The sequence below is a fragment of the Micropterus salmoides genome, unplaced genomic scaffold, assembly GCF_014851395.1.
Source record: "Micropterus salmoides isolate LMB-PRFRI ecotype aquatic unplaced genomic scaffold, ASM1485139v1 Ms_hic_scaffold_6, whole genome shotgun sequence".
In the NCBI taxonomy this organism is placed as follows: domain Eukaryota; kingdom Metazoa; phylum Chordata; class Actinopteri; order Centrarchiformes; family Centrarchidae; genus Micropterus; species Micropterus salmoides.
The window spans coordinates 29,245,791-29,263,972 of record NW_024044348.1 but is presented as its reverse complement, the minus strand read 5'-3'; the positions used below and the strand labels follow the sequence as shown (position 1 = coordinate 29,263,972).

At 41.3% G+C, this 18,182-nt stretch overlaps 1 protein-coding gene across 5 annotated transcripts in view; it reads left to right on the top strand.

Annotated features, from left to right (window-relative positions):
- The window catches only part of LOC119890016 (SH2 domain-containing adapter protein F-like), a 96,889-nt gene that overhangs the window by 68,770 nt on the left and 9,937 nt on the right, over nt 1-18,182 (top strand). For 2 of the 5 annotated variants that reach the window (XM_038701009.1, XM_038701008.1), the window contains 3 exons: nt 9,792-9,938; nt 16,269-16,440; nt 16,634-16,753. In XM_038701009.1, the coding sequence (XP_038556937.1) occupies nt 9,792-9,938; nt 16,269-16,440; nt 16,634-16,753 (439 nt within the window). The remainder of the gene's footprint in view (nt 1-9,791; nt 9,939-16,268; nt 16,441-16,633; nt 16,754-18,182) is intronic. The other 3 variants (XM_038701012.1, XM_038701011.1, XM_038701010.1) reach the window with 2 other exon arrangements.

Sequence of the window (18,182 nt, the reverse complement as noted above, 5' to 3'; positions counted from 1 at the left end):
CATACCCCAACTTTAAAAAGTGATAAGCCTGTTTTACAGGTTCCTAGCGGTTGTAGTATTTGGTTTAGACACTGCAAAAAATATCATGCGATCCCTTACTTCTGAAAATCAAATCAACCAGTATATTGAAAAAAGGTTACCCACTAACAGTGAAATGCAAATCTGCCCTGTGCTTTTAAAGTTTCTTGATTTGAATGACATTATGAGGATGCTACTAGTGTGATTTCCCAGTGCTTGAGTGGACGAAAAATTGCCCAGCCACTATAGAAATACTCTGTGCAGTTACACTTCCTGGTGCTCAGAAGAAGGGTTGATGGGGTGATGGTGGTACGGGTTAGAGTGAGTGAATATTTGTTGACTCTTCCACCGCTAAGGGTGGAATGAGAATAAAAACAACACTACAGTTAGAAACATTGAAATACTAGTATTTCCTTCTATTGGGATGTTCGTCACACAAACCTAGAGCTGACTCGTTGCTAAGTGATTTCTTCTGTACTGCCCAGCGTACAAGCTCACACTGTGTTTCCCCTCTGTAATAAAGGACACAAACAGACCAACCAACCAGTGACCACACAGAGCTTGTCCTACTGAGGTGCTTTCACAAACAAACATATAAATAACAGTGCTTCATTTTAGCATAGTTGTAGTTTTACTATAATAGTATTTGTGCATGTGCATTTCAAGTCTTTAATATATGATGTGCAAATTGTTTTGCAGTGGTTTTGCTTTAAGAAATTCTTGAGTGGGAAAGTGTGTTCCACATGATAACATCAGGATGACAAAATCATCAATTAATGAACCAGTTACTTTTTTAATTACAGCTGAATGAAAAAAGCCGCTAAAAATATGCACAGCCTCTAAGGCTCATTGAGGTATACAGTTGGGAAACTAAGTTGCAAAGTTTGTCATTTGTTTTTACACTTGGAAGAGTAATTGAGCTTCATAGGCGTAAATGTAATTTCACAGAGAAGATGAACACAGAGAAATATGAAAATAATGGACATTTTTTCATTATGATTTGATTATATTGTAATTTTTTGTACTTTTATTTTTATATTTGTCTCTATTGTATATAGCTTATAATTTTCTTTCTATTTGCTTTGGGGACACTGCATTGCATTTACATGGAATTTCAATAAAACAAAACTTATTAGAAATAGAGAGGATGAGAAAGAGAGATTAATACCCGATGGTGTTTTGCTGTTGATGGCTGTTAGAGACGGACTCACTCGGGACTCAGATCTGGAGACGGATAACGAGATATCGCATGGTAAAAGTTCTGAAACCCAAGTCACATACAGTCAGAAGTTTACATACATAAGGGATATTTTGTCGAGGCAATTTGGGGATTTTATTGATTTCTACAACTTTTTCAGTGACAGAATAATTGGGAAATGTTCTCTTTTTAAAAGCTGTTTCATGCATTTTTGAGGGATTTATGAAAACATGACCAAATTTACTGGACCAAATAGATAAATACAGCATGTGTGGTTGCATGCCCCAAAGCCCATCTCAGTCAGTCACTTTTGTAATCCATCAACAAGGTTTTGGAAGAATTCAGGTTGGGTCCACTGTTTTTGACAGTAGAATTGGTTTTCTTACATGGACTCTTTCTACGGTAGTCGATATATTTTTGGGGTTGAGGTCAGGACTTTGGGAAGACCATTCCAAAAGCTTAATTTTAGCTTGATTTAGCTGTCTTCAAACCACTTTGAATACATGTAGGGTAACTGTCCTGTTGGGACACCTAGTTGCATCCAAGATTTACATGGAACAGTAAACTAGCTGTGCTGTATGTATATTTTTTAACCATTGGATATAATCATTAGTGGTGCAACGGACCGGAGTTGATCCATGATTTGTACGGATCCTTGCCCCCCAAGTTCAGCAGGCACCTGAAACACGGATCGATTGCAAAGTTTACCATCTCAGTATGGAATACAGTTTTACTGCCACTGTTACGTTTTGAAGTAATGAATGCGTATTGCAATTCAGGTGCATGCTATGTGTAAGTCTGAAGCGCAGTGATTGGTTTAGGGGAGAGGGACTGATTTAAAAGCCATCGCTTTCACCTCCATTGAGTAAAACCCTGTAGACTTTGCCGTGTAGCATTTTCAGTGGTATAACAGGGACACTGGGCTGCTTGTCTGAATGAAAGGACTGGGTCTGATTCTCAACCAGCCAATATTAAAATAAATCTAATTTTGATTTGATGACTCAAACAAAAGATCTAAGTCACCTCTGATAACATCGTCAATTAAAATTTTTGAATTTTGACCTGTGTTTGTAGATGTTAACGTTACAATGACACTTACAGGGTGAGCCATAGGGACAGCATCAGTAGTAGAGTGGAGAGAGACAGAGATGGTGCTGAGCTGGATTTCAGTGTAACATCTTTAAGTGTGTGTTAAGTCTCCTATGTGGCATAAGATGGTAACAATCTCATGAATCTCATTTGTGGAAGATTAAAAAGAGGCTCAAGCGACTACTGTGGCAACCTACTGGACTTAAAGATAGCATCACTACTCGAAATGGATGGTTTGTTTTGAAAACTCGGTAATATGATAAGCTGCATGTTCAGGTGCATTTATTTTTCTGTGTGGCCACAGTTCTGACAGGCTCAAAATCTGTGTATGTTCATACATATCATATGTCTGTCCATTCATTTATCATCATTATATGTTTTCCTAATTTTTTGTCCCTTCATTTCTGTTTCCTGTTTACTTCAGTGTATTCTAGGAACAGAGGTCTTCATAGGAGTCACGCTGTTCTGCCCCTGCCAGTGATTAGTTAAATAAGGGATGCTGCATTCTTAATCACTTTCCTTCTCTCCCTCATTATTTTTCTGTCAAGCAGCACTCAGAAGAGTTTGTTTAGGGCACTATTTACTAACACATCCCTCTTTCAACTCCCTCTTTACAGACCGCGTCCCTCTTTTGATGATGATTAATTTAATTTCCATTGGATGTCAGTGTGTTGACTGGGAATTGGGGAGATAAGTCTTTAAGTTGAAAAAAAGTACTTTGATTTATTGCACATCTTCATTCTGTGTTTAATTCAGGCCGAAATAATTCCCCATTATTTGGAAGACAGAAAAAGGAAGAAAGATGAGAAAGACATCTCTGAGACAAGCCTTGTCAACACAGGCTTGTTTCTCTCGCAGGTGTCAGTGTAGACTGGCCTTGGATCCCAGACATCAAGGGGCTTAGAGAAAGTTCCCCACCTTTAAAGGCTTGAGCTTATGTTCCTGCACTCATGTCTCTGATCTTTGCAACCAGCTTACCTCCAATGTCAAGAAATTATACACTGCTTCAGTATTTAAGTCCGCTTGTGAGCCAATTCTTTAGGACTGTCGACAACCCAACTTAACAAGTCTTCCCTGTCTCATCCCTCTTGGCACTACTTTTAGAGTCAACTTAGAGCCTTTTGTTAGTTTTTTCCAGGTCAGCCTGGTCTTGTCCGTGAGTTCCAATCTTAAACGTCTACCATTTGGTACAAACTGGCGAGCTGAACATCTGTTTCACAACAGCAATGTCAATGACTGTTGATCCAATCAAGTTTCTGATGACAAAAAACGTGAAAATTGTTGTTATCATATTTCTCATAGTGGCATAGTAGACTGGAGTCATAAGGTCACGGGCTTACTGTAAATTAGATCTTGAGTCCTCTGGACATGTTTGCTCAAGTCGTTGTGGAATCCAGGTTAGGATTGGATTTCATGGTTGGTTAAGAGTCTCATTTCATATTTTGCTTTCTTTAGTTTAACCTGTAACTAGATATGTGTGGTCTCTCAAACCAGAGCCATGTGGGTTTGCTGGCAACAGCATTGTCGAAGGCACATTTAGCTGTTAGAGATTTGTATAAGAAAAGTAGTCACTCTAAAGTATGTTTTTTTTCAACTTAGCTCTCATTTTCATAGTCGGATGATAAGTATGTAAGCATACATAAACCACCTATTTGTAAGTAAGACTAAAAGCATCTTTTATTTCCCAAATGGTCCATTGTAAACATCCACAAGAAAACACATTATTATATTGTTTTTACAATATAATCCACAGTTTGTGTACTCTTTATTTCATTTATTGCCAGTGACTGTTGTAGATAACATGGTGGTTCTGGAGATTTGTTAACAATCTGTCCGACTGGTCATGTTGTTTGCCCTACTGGGCTCAGCAGTTAAGTTGGTATGTATAAATGTGTTCAGCTCGCTATCTCAGGCCTGATTCAAGCACTTCTGTGGGCAGACGGCCTGTTTTAAAATCAGCCCAACTGTAGCTCCATGTTCTGTTTCGAGAGAGCAGTTTTCCTCAGTTCTGTTGCTGAGCACTTTATGGCTGTATAATATCAATGACTAATGATACTGTTCGCCGTTTGGATTTTGGAGGTACTTTTCCTCGCTTATCAAAACCTTCACAGTTTTTATTCAAACAATTATGGGGGATTGGGGGATTAAATAAGTACCAAGTTCTGCCAGACACCCTCCCACCATGGTATAACATAATAATGCAATCTGCATAAAAGGCTATTTGTCTTCATTAACGATAGGGGAAGGAGAGCATACTAATGCTCCCTGCTGCAACCCTTTCTCCTCAGCTGTCCCTGCATGTCTCAATGCCTGCATGCTAGCCTCTTCACAACACTTGGTCTGGTGTTATTATTCACCCTTGGTCTATCTCTTGACAGGTATGCAATGGAATGTAAATTCCCTGCCTTGTTAGGGTGTTGGGAGGCTGTGTACTTGCGGTTTGGTTAATCACTCATCCTCGCAGCGCCCCCCCCCCCCCCCCCCCCCCCCCACACACACACACACACACACACTCTGTAGACTGAACAGATGCTCACCACAACCTCTTTCCTACGTCCCTCCTGGATGCTGAATAAGTGATGGATGAGCTCGGAGGTGAAGAGTGAGGAAGATGCATTAGCATGGGACCATATGAAGAAGGCCACATGTGATTGTAAGAGAAAGTGTGCTCGCATGTCCGTCAGTGTGAGCCTGTATGCTTTGATTCTGCATATGGCACGCTCACTCACACACCCAGACATGGACATGCCGCCATCAGAAATTTGAGCCTCATTACAGCAGGAATGGGCTCGAGAGCCATTGTTATTTAATCTCCTCGCCCTCTGTTACCTGCGACTAACTCCTTACACTTGGCTCTCGGCCAGCGGGGTACCATACATTAAACACAGGAGATAAGAGAAGGCGCTGTCGTTTGCTCCCTAAGGTCTTCAGGAGCTTTATGGTTTTTTAATGAATCTTCATGGGCTTAACGACCCAGAAATCTGAAGCTCAAGTCTAACGTCCTAAAATATATAATTGATTCTCTTACTGTCATGCGCTGGGTATCTTCACCAGGGTTAAAGCCAGCTGTTTTGTGGGTGCTATGGTTCGGTTTCTCTCTGCTTGGTTGATCTTGTTTCCCCCACCCACTGTCTGTCACTTCTCAGCTCATCCTCCTGACCTCTGCTGCAACACCCTGCTGATAACCTTCCTGACAGCCCTCTTTCACGAGTCTCAAATGTGTCATGCTGTCTTTCACTGAGCGCCACCACAGGTCTTATCTTCACTCACACACATTGGCCACACACAACAGCACTGTAAACCTCCCTCACAAAGTATGGAAGCAGCGCTCCTGCTTCAGCAAGCCCCCCCTGGAAGCTCCTGCTGGCTGGCCGTCACTAACACATCTCTTCCTTCTCTACCTCCTGATAGAAAGCAGAAAAAAGGCCCTGCTGTCACCTCATCTCCATCACCCACTTTTTTGTGCCAGTTTAATTTTTAATGCAAACACATGGCCTTTCAAAACAGATCTATTCTGTAAAAGTGAGCTGGACCGTATAATGTGACGTGTACAGTAAGCGGAGAATTATGAGGTGGCATTTCAGTTCCCCCGGTGCATTACACAGTTGTTATCTGTAATGATTTGGGTGCCAATGGAACAAACACGTCCTCAGAAGAGGCTGGTTTTGTGTTCCAGGCGCTTCTGCTCATAATGTGCGGCATAAACATTGCAATCTTCCAGCTTGTTTTGAATATGCATGCAATTAGCCAACCAAATTAAGCAGAACTAAATTAAATGGCATTGGTGGAAACAAGCATAGCTGGTGATTTATGGTGCTGCACTGTTTACAGTGATGAAGTGCCATAGGCTAATGAAAAGCCTGGGTAAACAAATACCTGGCTTTAAAAATAGATCTGCTCCTGGAAGAACAAAGGGAAGGTAAATACAGATAGAAAAAGGGGCTCTTGTCCATTGTTAAAGTACACTCTGGTTCTTCTGATGAACTGTACTGTCAACGTAGCTGTGAAACAAATAATTAATAAGCCTCAGCATTTACAACACACAGGCTTATTGAATATCCACCCCCAGACTGCTGTTCAACCCGGAGGTGTACAGTCCACATGACATCCTGCCAACATCACACATTTCCAAAGCAAACGGGACATGTGAGGGACACATGTTTTCAAATTTTCCTATTCAGTATCCCAACATTGCCACCTTTGTGTCGTTTACTTGAGCGACAGGTGCCTTGTCGATCTAGAATCATCAGTAGCCTCTATTCCTATGTCGTTGAGGATTATGCAGATGAGATATGTCTTACTGATCCAAGTGCAGTCCGATTAGACGAGGAAGATGTGATAATCTTTTCATCAAAGAAAGTGAAATACAAATATTGCTGCCAATAATTATAAAAACAGAACCTCTAGATTTTGGTTCTATACGAGCTTTATTAAAATGCTTTATTAAATTGCAATTTATATTTTCTACCTTATATTTACATCCAGTCTCTGAAACACTAAACCTGTTGTTCACACAGACTGCAGTGTACCATCTACATAGGTGATAATCAGGGCAGTGTGATGGGGGCAGATATGTGAACATTTCTGTGGCAGTGTGATGAGCCTTCAGGGTTGATGTGTAAATCATCTCTTCTGTGCAAAGGCAACACTGCTGTTGTCACCATAGTCCTGAATTTGAATTGATGAATAGTACAAGTTGTAAAGATGCCCTCATCCATGCGGCAAAATGGCATCAATGATTATTCAAGAGGGCAACGGGACTGGGACTGGTACGGGAGATTCCAGTCACCCAGAGTTTTAAAAATACTAACAAAAAACTCCTGGCTATTGAATATGTTTTACCTCAATTTTCACAGTGCTAAATGCTATTATTCAGCTGTGCATCCAAGCAAATCTGAGCCACACTCGCCCAAATCGTCTCCTCGTCCTCACAGCGTGGCTGCAGAGTGCAGGCAGCCTTCTACTCCCCAAACAATTACACGCTAATCTGCAATGTGAAATGAGCATTAGGCTTTTAATCTCAGAGGAAGAGAGTCCCCTACTTCACCCCAAAGTAGTGGAAGTTATATTATCTCCCAGAGTTTCTGACCTTCTGTCTCCATTCCCCACCCTCCAGCCCCACCGTTCCACCACCCCACACCTCTCCAATCAGGATAGACATCAAGCAGCTCCTCCTTCCAGCCAACTTTCTGTAGATTAGCCCCCTGACACCGCGGGCCCATCTATTTAATTGCTTGTCGGATTGAATATTCTGTCATTTCCCCCTTCATCTAGCTTGCAGATATTGCCTCTCATTAGCATGTCCTGTACCACCACCAATTCCTTGCAGGACGGAAAATGGACAAGTCCATAACATTATTCCCATCCTCACTGAAGACCAGTCTGTATAACAGCCAATACAAGACAGCAACACGAAGCTGCATCTTCCCATTTTAGGCAGCTGAGGTAACACTTAGTCGACTCTCTATAGATGAGATAAAATGTGGCTCTAACTCTCCCCTTTTACTAATCTTGAGCTCTTAATTTATAAACATTTTCTACTGTAGGTAATTGTTGTATAGTATTACCAAGCATAACCAATGTAATGATGACAAAAACTACACTGTTACGGAGGCGAAAACATCTTTTAAAGAAAGTCTTAAACTATTTATTGACATGTCTCAAATTGGCCTTGTATTCAACAGCTGCCAGATTTGTATCTGTCAGTATGTTGCTGTTCTCCACCTATTTGTCTATGTCCTCAAATAAGGCCGCCATCATTGATAGGCTAGGCCACCACTGGAGTATTTTTATTTATTTATTTTTTTTACCAATGTTAACCTATTCTTTCGTTTTAATGTTATTCATCAGCGTGTAATGCAGTTTGATAAAGAAGGTGAGCTTTTGGGCTTCAAAGTCATCTAGCTACTTTTGTTGATATTTTATTGTAAGTAAACATCTTTTTCTAGGTTTTTCTTGTATTTATTTGTAGTTTTGTTTCTTTTGGTTATTGGTTCCTGACAGATGTTAATTTTGGACTAATTTAAGGGGCAACACCTGCATGATTTGGTATTTGCTCTTTTAGGCAGTAGAAATAAACTGTTTTTAAACCTTCTTAATTTGTGTTTAAGGGCATTATCTGCCTTAAGTGACCAGTTTGATGAAATCACACAAAGTTTAGTTTCTTGTACTTACTTTCAAATACTCTAGTAACAAACCCAGCACCATGGACAGAGACATCTAAATGTTCTTAATGGCATTAAGAGGCAAGTCGCCTCACAGGAAGATCTGTGTTTAAAGATATATGTATAAAACACTGTTAACCTCCAGAGGAACATTCAGTGGCGTTCCAAAACTACTATTGCTGCACTATGTTTCTTTATTATCTTGGGTTTCTGACTAGCGTTCTCCCTTCCCCTCTCCATCCCATTTATTGAGTATCCTCAGCAATTTAACAAGTGGCTCTTGCTCTGTGACAGATATGCTCTTGCAAGGGTGCTCGATTTACCCTGGTAATTCCCCAGCTGGACATTAGCCATACATTATTTAAGGGGCAAAGCCCGGGGAGTGTCCACCGGCAGGATGGATTGCTCTGAGGTACATTCCAGTGAAGGATAGTTTCTACATTGTTGTTTTGTATTGAGGCCTACAGTCTTTTTTCTTTTTCTTTTTTTTAAAACCTAGCACTAAGAATAAAAGCATAGCATAGTCCACTGCACCATATCAGTGACAATCTGTAGTTGGGCTCAAGGCAGCTCTATATTTCTAGAATAAATTTTCTATATAAAGTCTGCACTTTCAAAAGACAGCATTGGATTATTTGGGCCTTCCTCTTTAGTAAAGTCTGTCATATAGCACGTCAAGATTCAGAAGTAGAGATTCAGAACTTTGCATTGTCATGTTTTTAGTATATCTCAGGATCCCAAGGGGAGACTTAAGTTGGGTTCTGGATTCCTGTCTGGATTGTTGAGGGAGAGCCAATGGAGAGGGGAAGAGAACTTTTCTGGTAGGGTTGGGGTTCAGTTGCATTTTATAAAATTCAGATCTTCAATTCACTTGTTGAGTCTTAATCCTTGAAATCCCTTATCAAAGATGAGAGTTTAACATTACAAGTAACCTTTGACTGTAGCCCTGGGTTCGTTAGAAACCCAGGTATTTTAATTAACCTGGAACCACTTCCAAAATGGCACCCACTGTCAGAACCCAACCCTACTTCCTGGTATCTAACTTCTTTTTCAGTCCTGTTGTATTCCCTTCCTTTTCCAGTCCACAGCTACTACTGATTCTTCACAGTATCGTAGTATAAACCAGCTCTCTACCACAATGCTGGCATCTTCTGCTGTTATTTGTATTTCACTTACCTCTTCTTCCTTTTCTCTTTTTCCCTCTCTGTGTTCTGTCATTACTTCCCTATCCTCATTCCCTTTGTCGTCGTCCATTTATGCCTCTTGTTGCTGTCCTCTCCTTCCCTCCATCTCTCCTCTGGTGACTGGGACGACACTTGCAGTAGAGATTAAAGTGATCAAGGACCTACCGTGGCCCCCTCCTGTTGGGCAGCTCAACACCAGCCCTCCCCTGGTGGAGGAGCTGGAGTCTCCCTCTCAGACAGCTCAGCCCTCGCCAGGACAGACGAGCTGTGACCAGCACCACCATGGTGGGTGTTGGTGTTCACATTGTCCTGCGTCATTCCTATCAGTAACCCCTCATCCCAACCCCCCATCTTTCAGTACATTAATCCATCATCCATCCATCCATTCACCCACTTCCTTCCGTTTGTTATATATCTGTCCTATTTATCTGATGTTATTAAGGAACTGCTTGAGTTTGTCTTGAGTTTGGTGTGATGTGTTGCATATTTTAGTGAATGTCCTAAGCATACATAACTGGCTACAAAACACATTATGGTTGGTTTGCAAAAAATATCACCAATAATCTTCCTGGTTGAAAATGGTTTTCTTTAGGAAGTGGAAACAGAACAGTTTTTTTGGATCATCCTCACAAAACATACCAGCAGTGCAGAAGGGCAATCGTTTATGTGAAAGTGTCCGCTTAGACTTAACTGGTCAGTGATGACTTACTGAAAGACTTCACATCTTCTAGAGGCACTGTATGTAATGACTTTAGGTATTAGCTTAGTAATGACTGCACTTTTCCATCTGGATTACATGTGGCAGAAAATCACTAATTCTTGTGCAGGTTTTAGGGCTGAAGGCTCATTAGTTTTAATTGTGCTGAACTGCCTTCTGCATGCGTAATTGCCATTCGCTATGACCCCCATTTCCTCTTGTCAACATACTCATAACCGTCCCAGATGTCCCTCTGGCCCACTGTTATCTACAAGTGGCTTACATGAATTGAAAAATCAAACTCATTTGAGGCGAGTTAAGTTCTTGACTTGAGACTTGGCACCTCAGGTTTAGCCGTATTTACACAATGGGCAAGTAGTTTTTTTTTTTCAGCTAACTGAGCCTTTAGTTGATTTCTGAAGCCCTTCCCCAAACTTACACACTTGACTGCTGTAATCACCAAGGGAAAAGAAGGACATGTGGCAGAACTAATGCCAGGAATGGGATTTCCCCTGGCATAGTGGGAGGACTTAAGAGTGAGACCATGTAAGAGGACACTGCTGCGTGCTATAGGCGAGGACAGGGCAAGGAGTTGATTTATGTCCATAAAGCCATGGGAACTGTTCTGGCTCCCTCTGTGATGTGAGTGGGTTTAACAATGGCGTCCAGCTGTAAAATGATCCTCTCTCTGTCTGAGCCAGTATGGCCCCACTCTACATCTTTGGGGTCAAAGGTCACTGTGGCAGACATGAGGGGGTGGTGATGGCCTCCACAACCCATCTGAATACAGTTACAGTTGCACTCTCTAGACCTCAGCGTACAGGCAGACCCTCGGTCACACACCAAGACATTAGTCATCCATTATACACAGGACTGCTTACAGCCAAGGTAAGGAGCTAAGTGTCTGTATGTGTTTGTAAAGGCTATTGTGAATTTCTCTCATATAGACCAGGACAAAAACAATATCCCTTACAGTTCAGGGAAATCCTCCGTATCCACTGAACCTCATTATCAAACTTTAAATGCGGCTTGACAGGATCGTTATTACATCTACATATAAATGGAGGGTACTTTTGTCTAGTATAATGAAGTACTTCTCGCCTTTCTTTTTTGACATGAATCAATTATCCACACTTTCTCTAACCTTCTCTTTTCTCTAATTAAGAAAAAAAAAAACAACAAAGTAATTAAAAGATATCCAGATTTAATTTTAAATAGACTCACTAGCTGACACTTTGAAGGGTCATTCCTTTGTCTTGGAAAACCTAATTAGAGTTTAATTTTGGGATTTGTATAAAAAAAATAAAACCCATTCCTAGATGTCTGAATATCTACAAATATGTTATTAAAAGCCATCCAACAAATCATTTGAGTTCCAGATACACACAATTAATACCAACGTAAAAGTGGGTGATTTCTTGCTACCAGTTCCCGGGGTATCATACCACGCTGAGCACTATTTTCAGTGTGCAGTGCATTCTAATGAGATGCAGACCTGTTAATCATTTCACACGTCTTAGATGGAAAACTTAATTTTCACCTCACAATGCAGCGGTCGATGGCACACATTGCCCCTCAGACTAGTCATCCTTTTTGATAGGAGTACCATTAATCAATGAGAATTAATTAGCCAGCTTAATTAAAGAAATTTGCTCAGGAGTGCGTGCACAGGGGGAAAGGAGTACAGAAGGTTGCTCAGAAGACTCAATGATACACTTAATTGTAACAACATTTTTAATGTTTCCCTTGCTTTATGTTTTGAATATTGTGGCCCAACACCCTGGAAAGGTTTACCATTCTATTTAATAGTGTTTCATTATATTATACATATATATATATATATATATATATATATATATATATATATATATATTGAGGATGTTTTTTGTGGCGTTAGATGGCCACTATAAGTCTCTCTCTCCATGTTCTTGTGGAAATATTTTGTATTGTGCTGTGCTGTACTCAGTCACAATGAAGCACTTTATGTTGTGGATTACTCAAAGTGTAATCAAAGAAATGCTGTTTTTACCTCTGTGTTAATCTGTGTCCTAGCCTGTCAACTCCCTCTCTTGCACATTCTCCCTCCTCAACTGCCTCTGTGTTTTATTTTGTTTTATAGTGCTCTCTAAAGGAAGCCATGCGTGAAGGGGGCAGGCCTTTCAGCCATCAGTCACCATCTGACTGACAGTTCAATCTGATACACTGATTCCATTTGCTGTGCTTTACAAGCAACAATACTGATAACACACACAGATGCCCCTGCACATTTACGTATGTGTCCTTGTGTGCGTGTGTTCACCCTCTCGTTTATCTTAAGCTGCCTCTCAGAGCTTTTGTTCTCCTCCGGGCCAATCCTCTCGCCAATCTCCTGTCGGCCATGTGTCAGGCTATGTGCTCCAGAGAATGAAAGGGGAATGAGTTTGGCTTACTTCCACTGATATTCATCCTCAAAACATAATTCTACAACAGTAGTTGTAGCTAGTGTTGGTGAGATGGCTGGCAAATGAAGCTTTTGTTTATTTTGGAGACTCTTTGTTCAGATTAATACTCGTCTTGTAGAGCTATGCACTCAGCCTGTGGAAAAGACAGAGTTCTGACAGGGACGGTTGATGGGGTGAGCTCCACCGAGAATAGCCACTCAGCCCTTTCTAGGAGGTGGATGGGAGAAAGGGTTTAATCAAGGTCAAATAAAGCACTGATTGTGTCGAATCTGGGGAAGAGTAGGAATTAGTGTGGGCGCAGGGAGAATGGAGAAAATGTGAAGAGCTGAGGTCCGGCGGATGGCTGAGTGGGCTGTAGACACACTGAGAGATGGACTGTGTGGAAAAACCAAGATAGCAACATTCATCCTTATGCCACACTAGCAGACACATTTTCCAGTTTAGATCATTGTGGATTGAAAAAAAAAAAAAGTACATCATAGTACATTTTTTATCCCATTTATAAATGGACATATAATGTAAATACCAAAAATATAAATAATAAAGAATACCAATTTTGTAGCAGTATCAGACACAATCAGTGACCATCAGAAACAGTGGAGATAACAGATCAAAGTTGTTACTGCTCTGTCTCTCCTTTTTTTTTACTCCCACTGGATGAGCAGACATTCCTCCACAGTCCATTTTCCACTATCTTGTTCTGTCCTTGACAAACACAAACAGAAAGAGAGAGAGAAAAAAAAGAGTGACTCAGAGAGACAGGACTGGAGTGTGTGAGATGGAAAGATCAAAAGAAAAGGTCAGGGGGACAAAAAACGAGGAAGGGCAGGACATATGCAAACAGGAAGGGAGAAACTGAAAGCGAAGGAGGGAGAGAGAGCAATTGGCTGCATCTTCATGTTGTGATCTGTCAGCGTTGACAAGGGATCAGCAGAGCAAACATGCATCTGCCTTGTCCCCTTGGTCAGTTTCCATGGAAACGCTATTTCTCACCCTTACACATATACTGTATGTTCATCCCACTTGCGCTGTATTCCCAGCAGTCAGCATGTGGTTCAAATGGACTGTATGAAAAAGTAGAGAACTAATAATGTCTTTCATGTGGACTTACATGCAACGCTGGGGCATCAGTTGACTGCCTGTAGATTCAGACCCTGAAGAAGTGAAGCTGCAGCTCGTAGACTTCCACAGGTCTTAGGTTAGATCCACAATTTACCCAGCCGTCACGTAACAGTATAATTTGGCTGTCATTTTGAAGACTCAGCCGTAGTCCTGTAACGAACAAAAGTGCAGAAGCCAAGATAACAATGGTAGTTGTCATTTGGAATAATCATTTCCATGAGTTTATGTTTGAGGAAACGCATCAGTGAGCTCAAGGCCAGCGAGTTCAACCTGGAGTTGAGTAGAGGTGAAGGGGAGCCCCTGGTGGTCGGAGCTGAAAACAGCAGCGCTCTGTCTCAATGTCTTCTCCCACCGTTGGATCAAGTTCCATCACAGGCTGCCGAAAGACATATTCAGATCCTTTACTTAAATGTACTACTACAACAGTTTATTGCAGTATTGCTCTATATTCTATATGTGACACTGCTTTGGTAAGGTTGGGAACAACTGGTTTAATCTATCACAAAGTATTGCATTTTATAAGCTGGTCATATTTTTATGTGAAATCTGAAAAGTAACAGGGAACCATGACAGTCATCAAGTTGAGTTAATGTGTAAATTAACACAAATTTAAAATTCCAAAGAGTCCAATACTTGAGTAAATCACTGATCACAAGATCTCAGGATGCAGTACTAGTACAGTTTTACTGTCTCAGTAGGGGTTGGTGATATTACTGGTCCAGTCAAAGTACTATGTAACTCACTGAAATTCTATTAATCTCTTTCAATGGCTGTTGGCACCAGAGAGTCGCAGATTTTTACCATTTACCGTGTATTGACAGTGGAGTCAACAATTATGTTAAAAAAACAAAAGTATTATCAAAAAACTAAAGTATCTACAGAAGGCGCTGTGTTTCCCCATTTAGCATCATTTAGGTGTGTCCACAAGCTCTATGAAACTTGTTGACACGGTGTCGTCTCGTGTAGTCAAATTGATTGATTGATACTGTCAGCCCTTCCACACGGTCTGGTACAGGAACACTTGGCGAACTCACAAACTGTAAAGTGAAATGCAACCCTCTTGCTGGAATGCAGAGTCTAGACAGATGTACACCAATCTCCATTGACATGCTGGTGAAGATCATAGTGCCTGTCTGTTTGTACAGTGTCTGCCAATGTTCAGCCTGGGTAATTAAACACTAGATGCAAGACTGGCCGTTAGTGACAGAGCTGCACAGACAGAGGCAATTCAGTGGCTGTGAGTTTCATAGTACATTAACCCCTTCCATCAAAGGCTCAGCTTTGATGTGTTGATGTTAAACCTTTAAGCAGGCAAAAATCTCCAGCTATAGCTTGTCATATAGTTGTTTCTGTTATTGCTTGATTTTTTTATAGGTCTTTTCAAAGCCATGGGTGCTGTGACATTAATCATACTGATGGATGAATGAGGGAAAATGGCTAAAACATACACATTTCGCACACACACAGATGACCACACTGCCACTCCAACCTCCACCATCCAGTTTTTCATTTTTGTGGCCTCCATAACCTCCTGACAGAAGCGAGAATTCACTTTCAGTGTCCTCGTGGGCATTATCTTCTCTTCACACGTTAGCTTTTGTAAATAACGGCAAATGTTTTTTCTGTGTGCTGATTGGCTGTGAATTTGCCCAGTGACCTCCGCCAGTCATGTTTTGAGCGTAGGTCACCTACAGCCCCAACACACCATCAAACACTTCCCTGTGAGGTTGCCAAAGACAGCTTATCATGTTCACAGTTGACCGTGAGAGTTTTGAATAGGCAGTTTAATATTTAACTTGCAGTACTTGTGCGTGAGATGTGTGTGTGTGTGTGTGTGTGTGTGTACGAGTGTGCATATTTGTGCATATGACTTTTACAAGTGTGCTTGTTTGAGTGGTTTAGGGGGAAGTTTGTATGTGTGTGTATTTTCTCTCACTGGAATGTGTACACAGTGTGGAAGGATTGATTTATGCCTCCTCCGCTGTGTGTACATGTCCTTCACTTGGATGAGTTATGCCAAGTGACTGTGTGTGTGTGTGTGTGTGTGTGTGTGTGTGTGTGTGTGTGTGCGCGCATGCATGTGTGTATAAAAGCACAACCTGGATTTCTGTTCTCACACACGCCTCATTGCTCTGTTCTGGTTTAGTAAATACATTTAACAGCCATTTAACTTTTTCAAATGTCTACTTCCACTTTAGCACACTAGTGTTTTTAAGTGAAGTGTAGCTGAACCATACATACAGGACTATGTAGTGTTGTTATTATCGGAGCTGTGAATTGTCCCACTGTTTTAAAATATCCACCATATTGTTCCAGAATACAGTGTTCCAACTGTTGCGTTTTCCTTTATTACAGTCCAGTTTGATGGTGTGGAGAAGTCTCGGATGTCGCCTACTAAGGAGGGGAAAACCCGCCCGCTGCAGCGACACTCCAGTGGCTGTCTGGTCAACACCAAAATGACCTCACTGGACCACTGCAGCTCTCTCGGGGAGCGTATTGACCCCACCATGCCCCTGGAGAGCCAGTTGTGAGTCGGATCTTGGTGTCGCGTTGTGACTGCATTGTATTTCAAATACACCACTTTGTCCCTCTTGTTCATTTTCTGTTCATGAGCGGGGTTGACCCTTGTTGTTACATTCCCTTTGTTCTGTTTTCTGCTTATTCTTACCATTCCTTTGTTCCTCTTCTTTCTCATCCCTATTTCCTATTGTTCACTGTAGCTGGTACCATGGAGCGATCAGCCGAACAGATGCAGAGTCTCTGCTCAGGCTGTGTAAGGAGGCCAGCTACCTGGTGAGAAACAGCGAGACCAGCAAGAATGACTACTCCCTCTCCCTTAAGTAAGGACAGCACATTCTTTCCCTAATCAACAAGCCACAAAGAGGATGATCAGATACACATGTGCACATAACAGCTGGGTAAAAAGTAATTGCAAATACTCCATATGATTAAGCCTGCTAAAGTGTCAGAGATTAAAGAAAAACAAGTATGATATGTACATAGAACAAGTCATTCTGTGTTGACAGTCATTGTGCAAACACACACACACACACACACACACACACACCATATGAAGGTCTTAGTATATCTGTGCCCCAATAGTCTGCTGACTCTGCCTTTTCAATATGGTAATCATTTTCACCTTTCAGACCTCCATCTCCCACCTACATCCTGCCCATCCCATCCCTTGTCCTCCACCTCCCCCTTGTAACCCCTCTGACACCACTGGCTCTTTGATTTGCTGATGTGCCCACAACTCAGTTAATGGTGCCCTTCATCAGCGACCCCTGATCCCTGCCGTGTCCAGCAGAGGGTTCATAGGAACCTGATTGGTGTATTCTTTCCCCACCACATTTGGTGGAGGTTACTTCAGCTTGATGGCCCACAGTGCAGTCACATCCCACTCTTTTGACGGGAACGTGTGCCTTTTGTAGGTTTGGTGTAATGATTTTTGCTACCAGGTGTAAGAACAAGGTACCATAGCAACAGTGTCAATCATAACCAGAAATGTGTAGCCCTTTGAACACTTGCCAAAGTCAACTTTGGTAAATTAACTTGAGCCATCAGCTTTAAAATCTTTATATACAGTCCTTTTTACATTTCAAGGCAGAGTCAGCCATATGAGAACCTTCAGATGAGATGAAACTATAATGTGCTAAAGAGACATTGATTAGACTTTGTTATTACAGCAGAGTTCATCTTGCTGGAGGCTTATAAATCTTGGCAGGGAAACATAATGCTTTCCACTGCTCCAATTCTCTCCATGCTGCTGTAGCTTACTGCCAGTCTAACTTCCCGTCTCAGTGACTGATCATCTGCTTATGCTTGTGTGACTGCTTCTTTTTTCTGCCTGACTGATTGACAGGAAAAGCCTAACTTACTAACTGCTGGGCTGCCGAACTGCTGCACTGGCATTCTAACCAAAGAGACTAAATGCCTATATGTAGGTTTGACTACTAAACACTGTATTTATTTGTTTTTTTTTAAAGTAGCCTGAGAGACAGTCTTTTAATTATCTGGAATATAAAGTTTCTGAGAAAGATTTTCAAACCAAATGAAATTTCCTTGGCGCTAAAAGGGATATAAGCGTAATAATATCAATCTAAATAGCATTGAGCGGAATACATGATTTTAGTACTGAAAAAAGAAGATACACAATCAACAGATGTATAGTGCAAACAAAGTGCAAAATATCTGGTTCAAAACACACACACAAAATGCCTAATGCTAAATGATAACTATAAAGCAGACATATAAGACCAAAGCAAG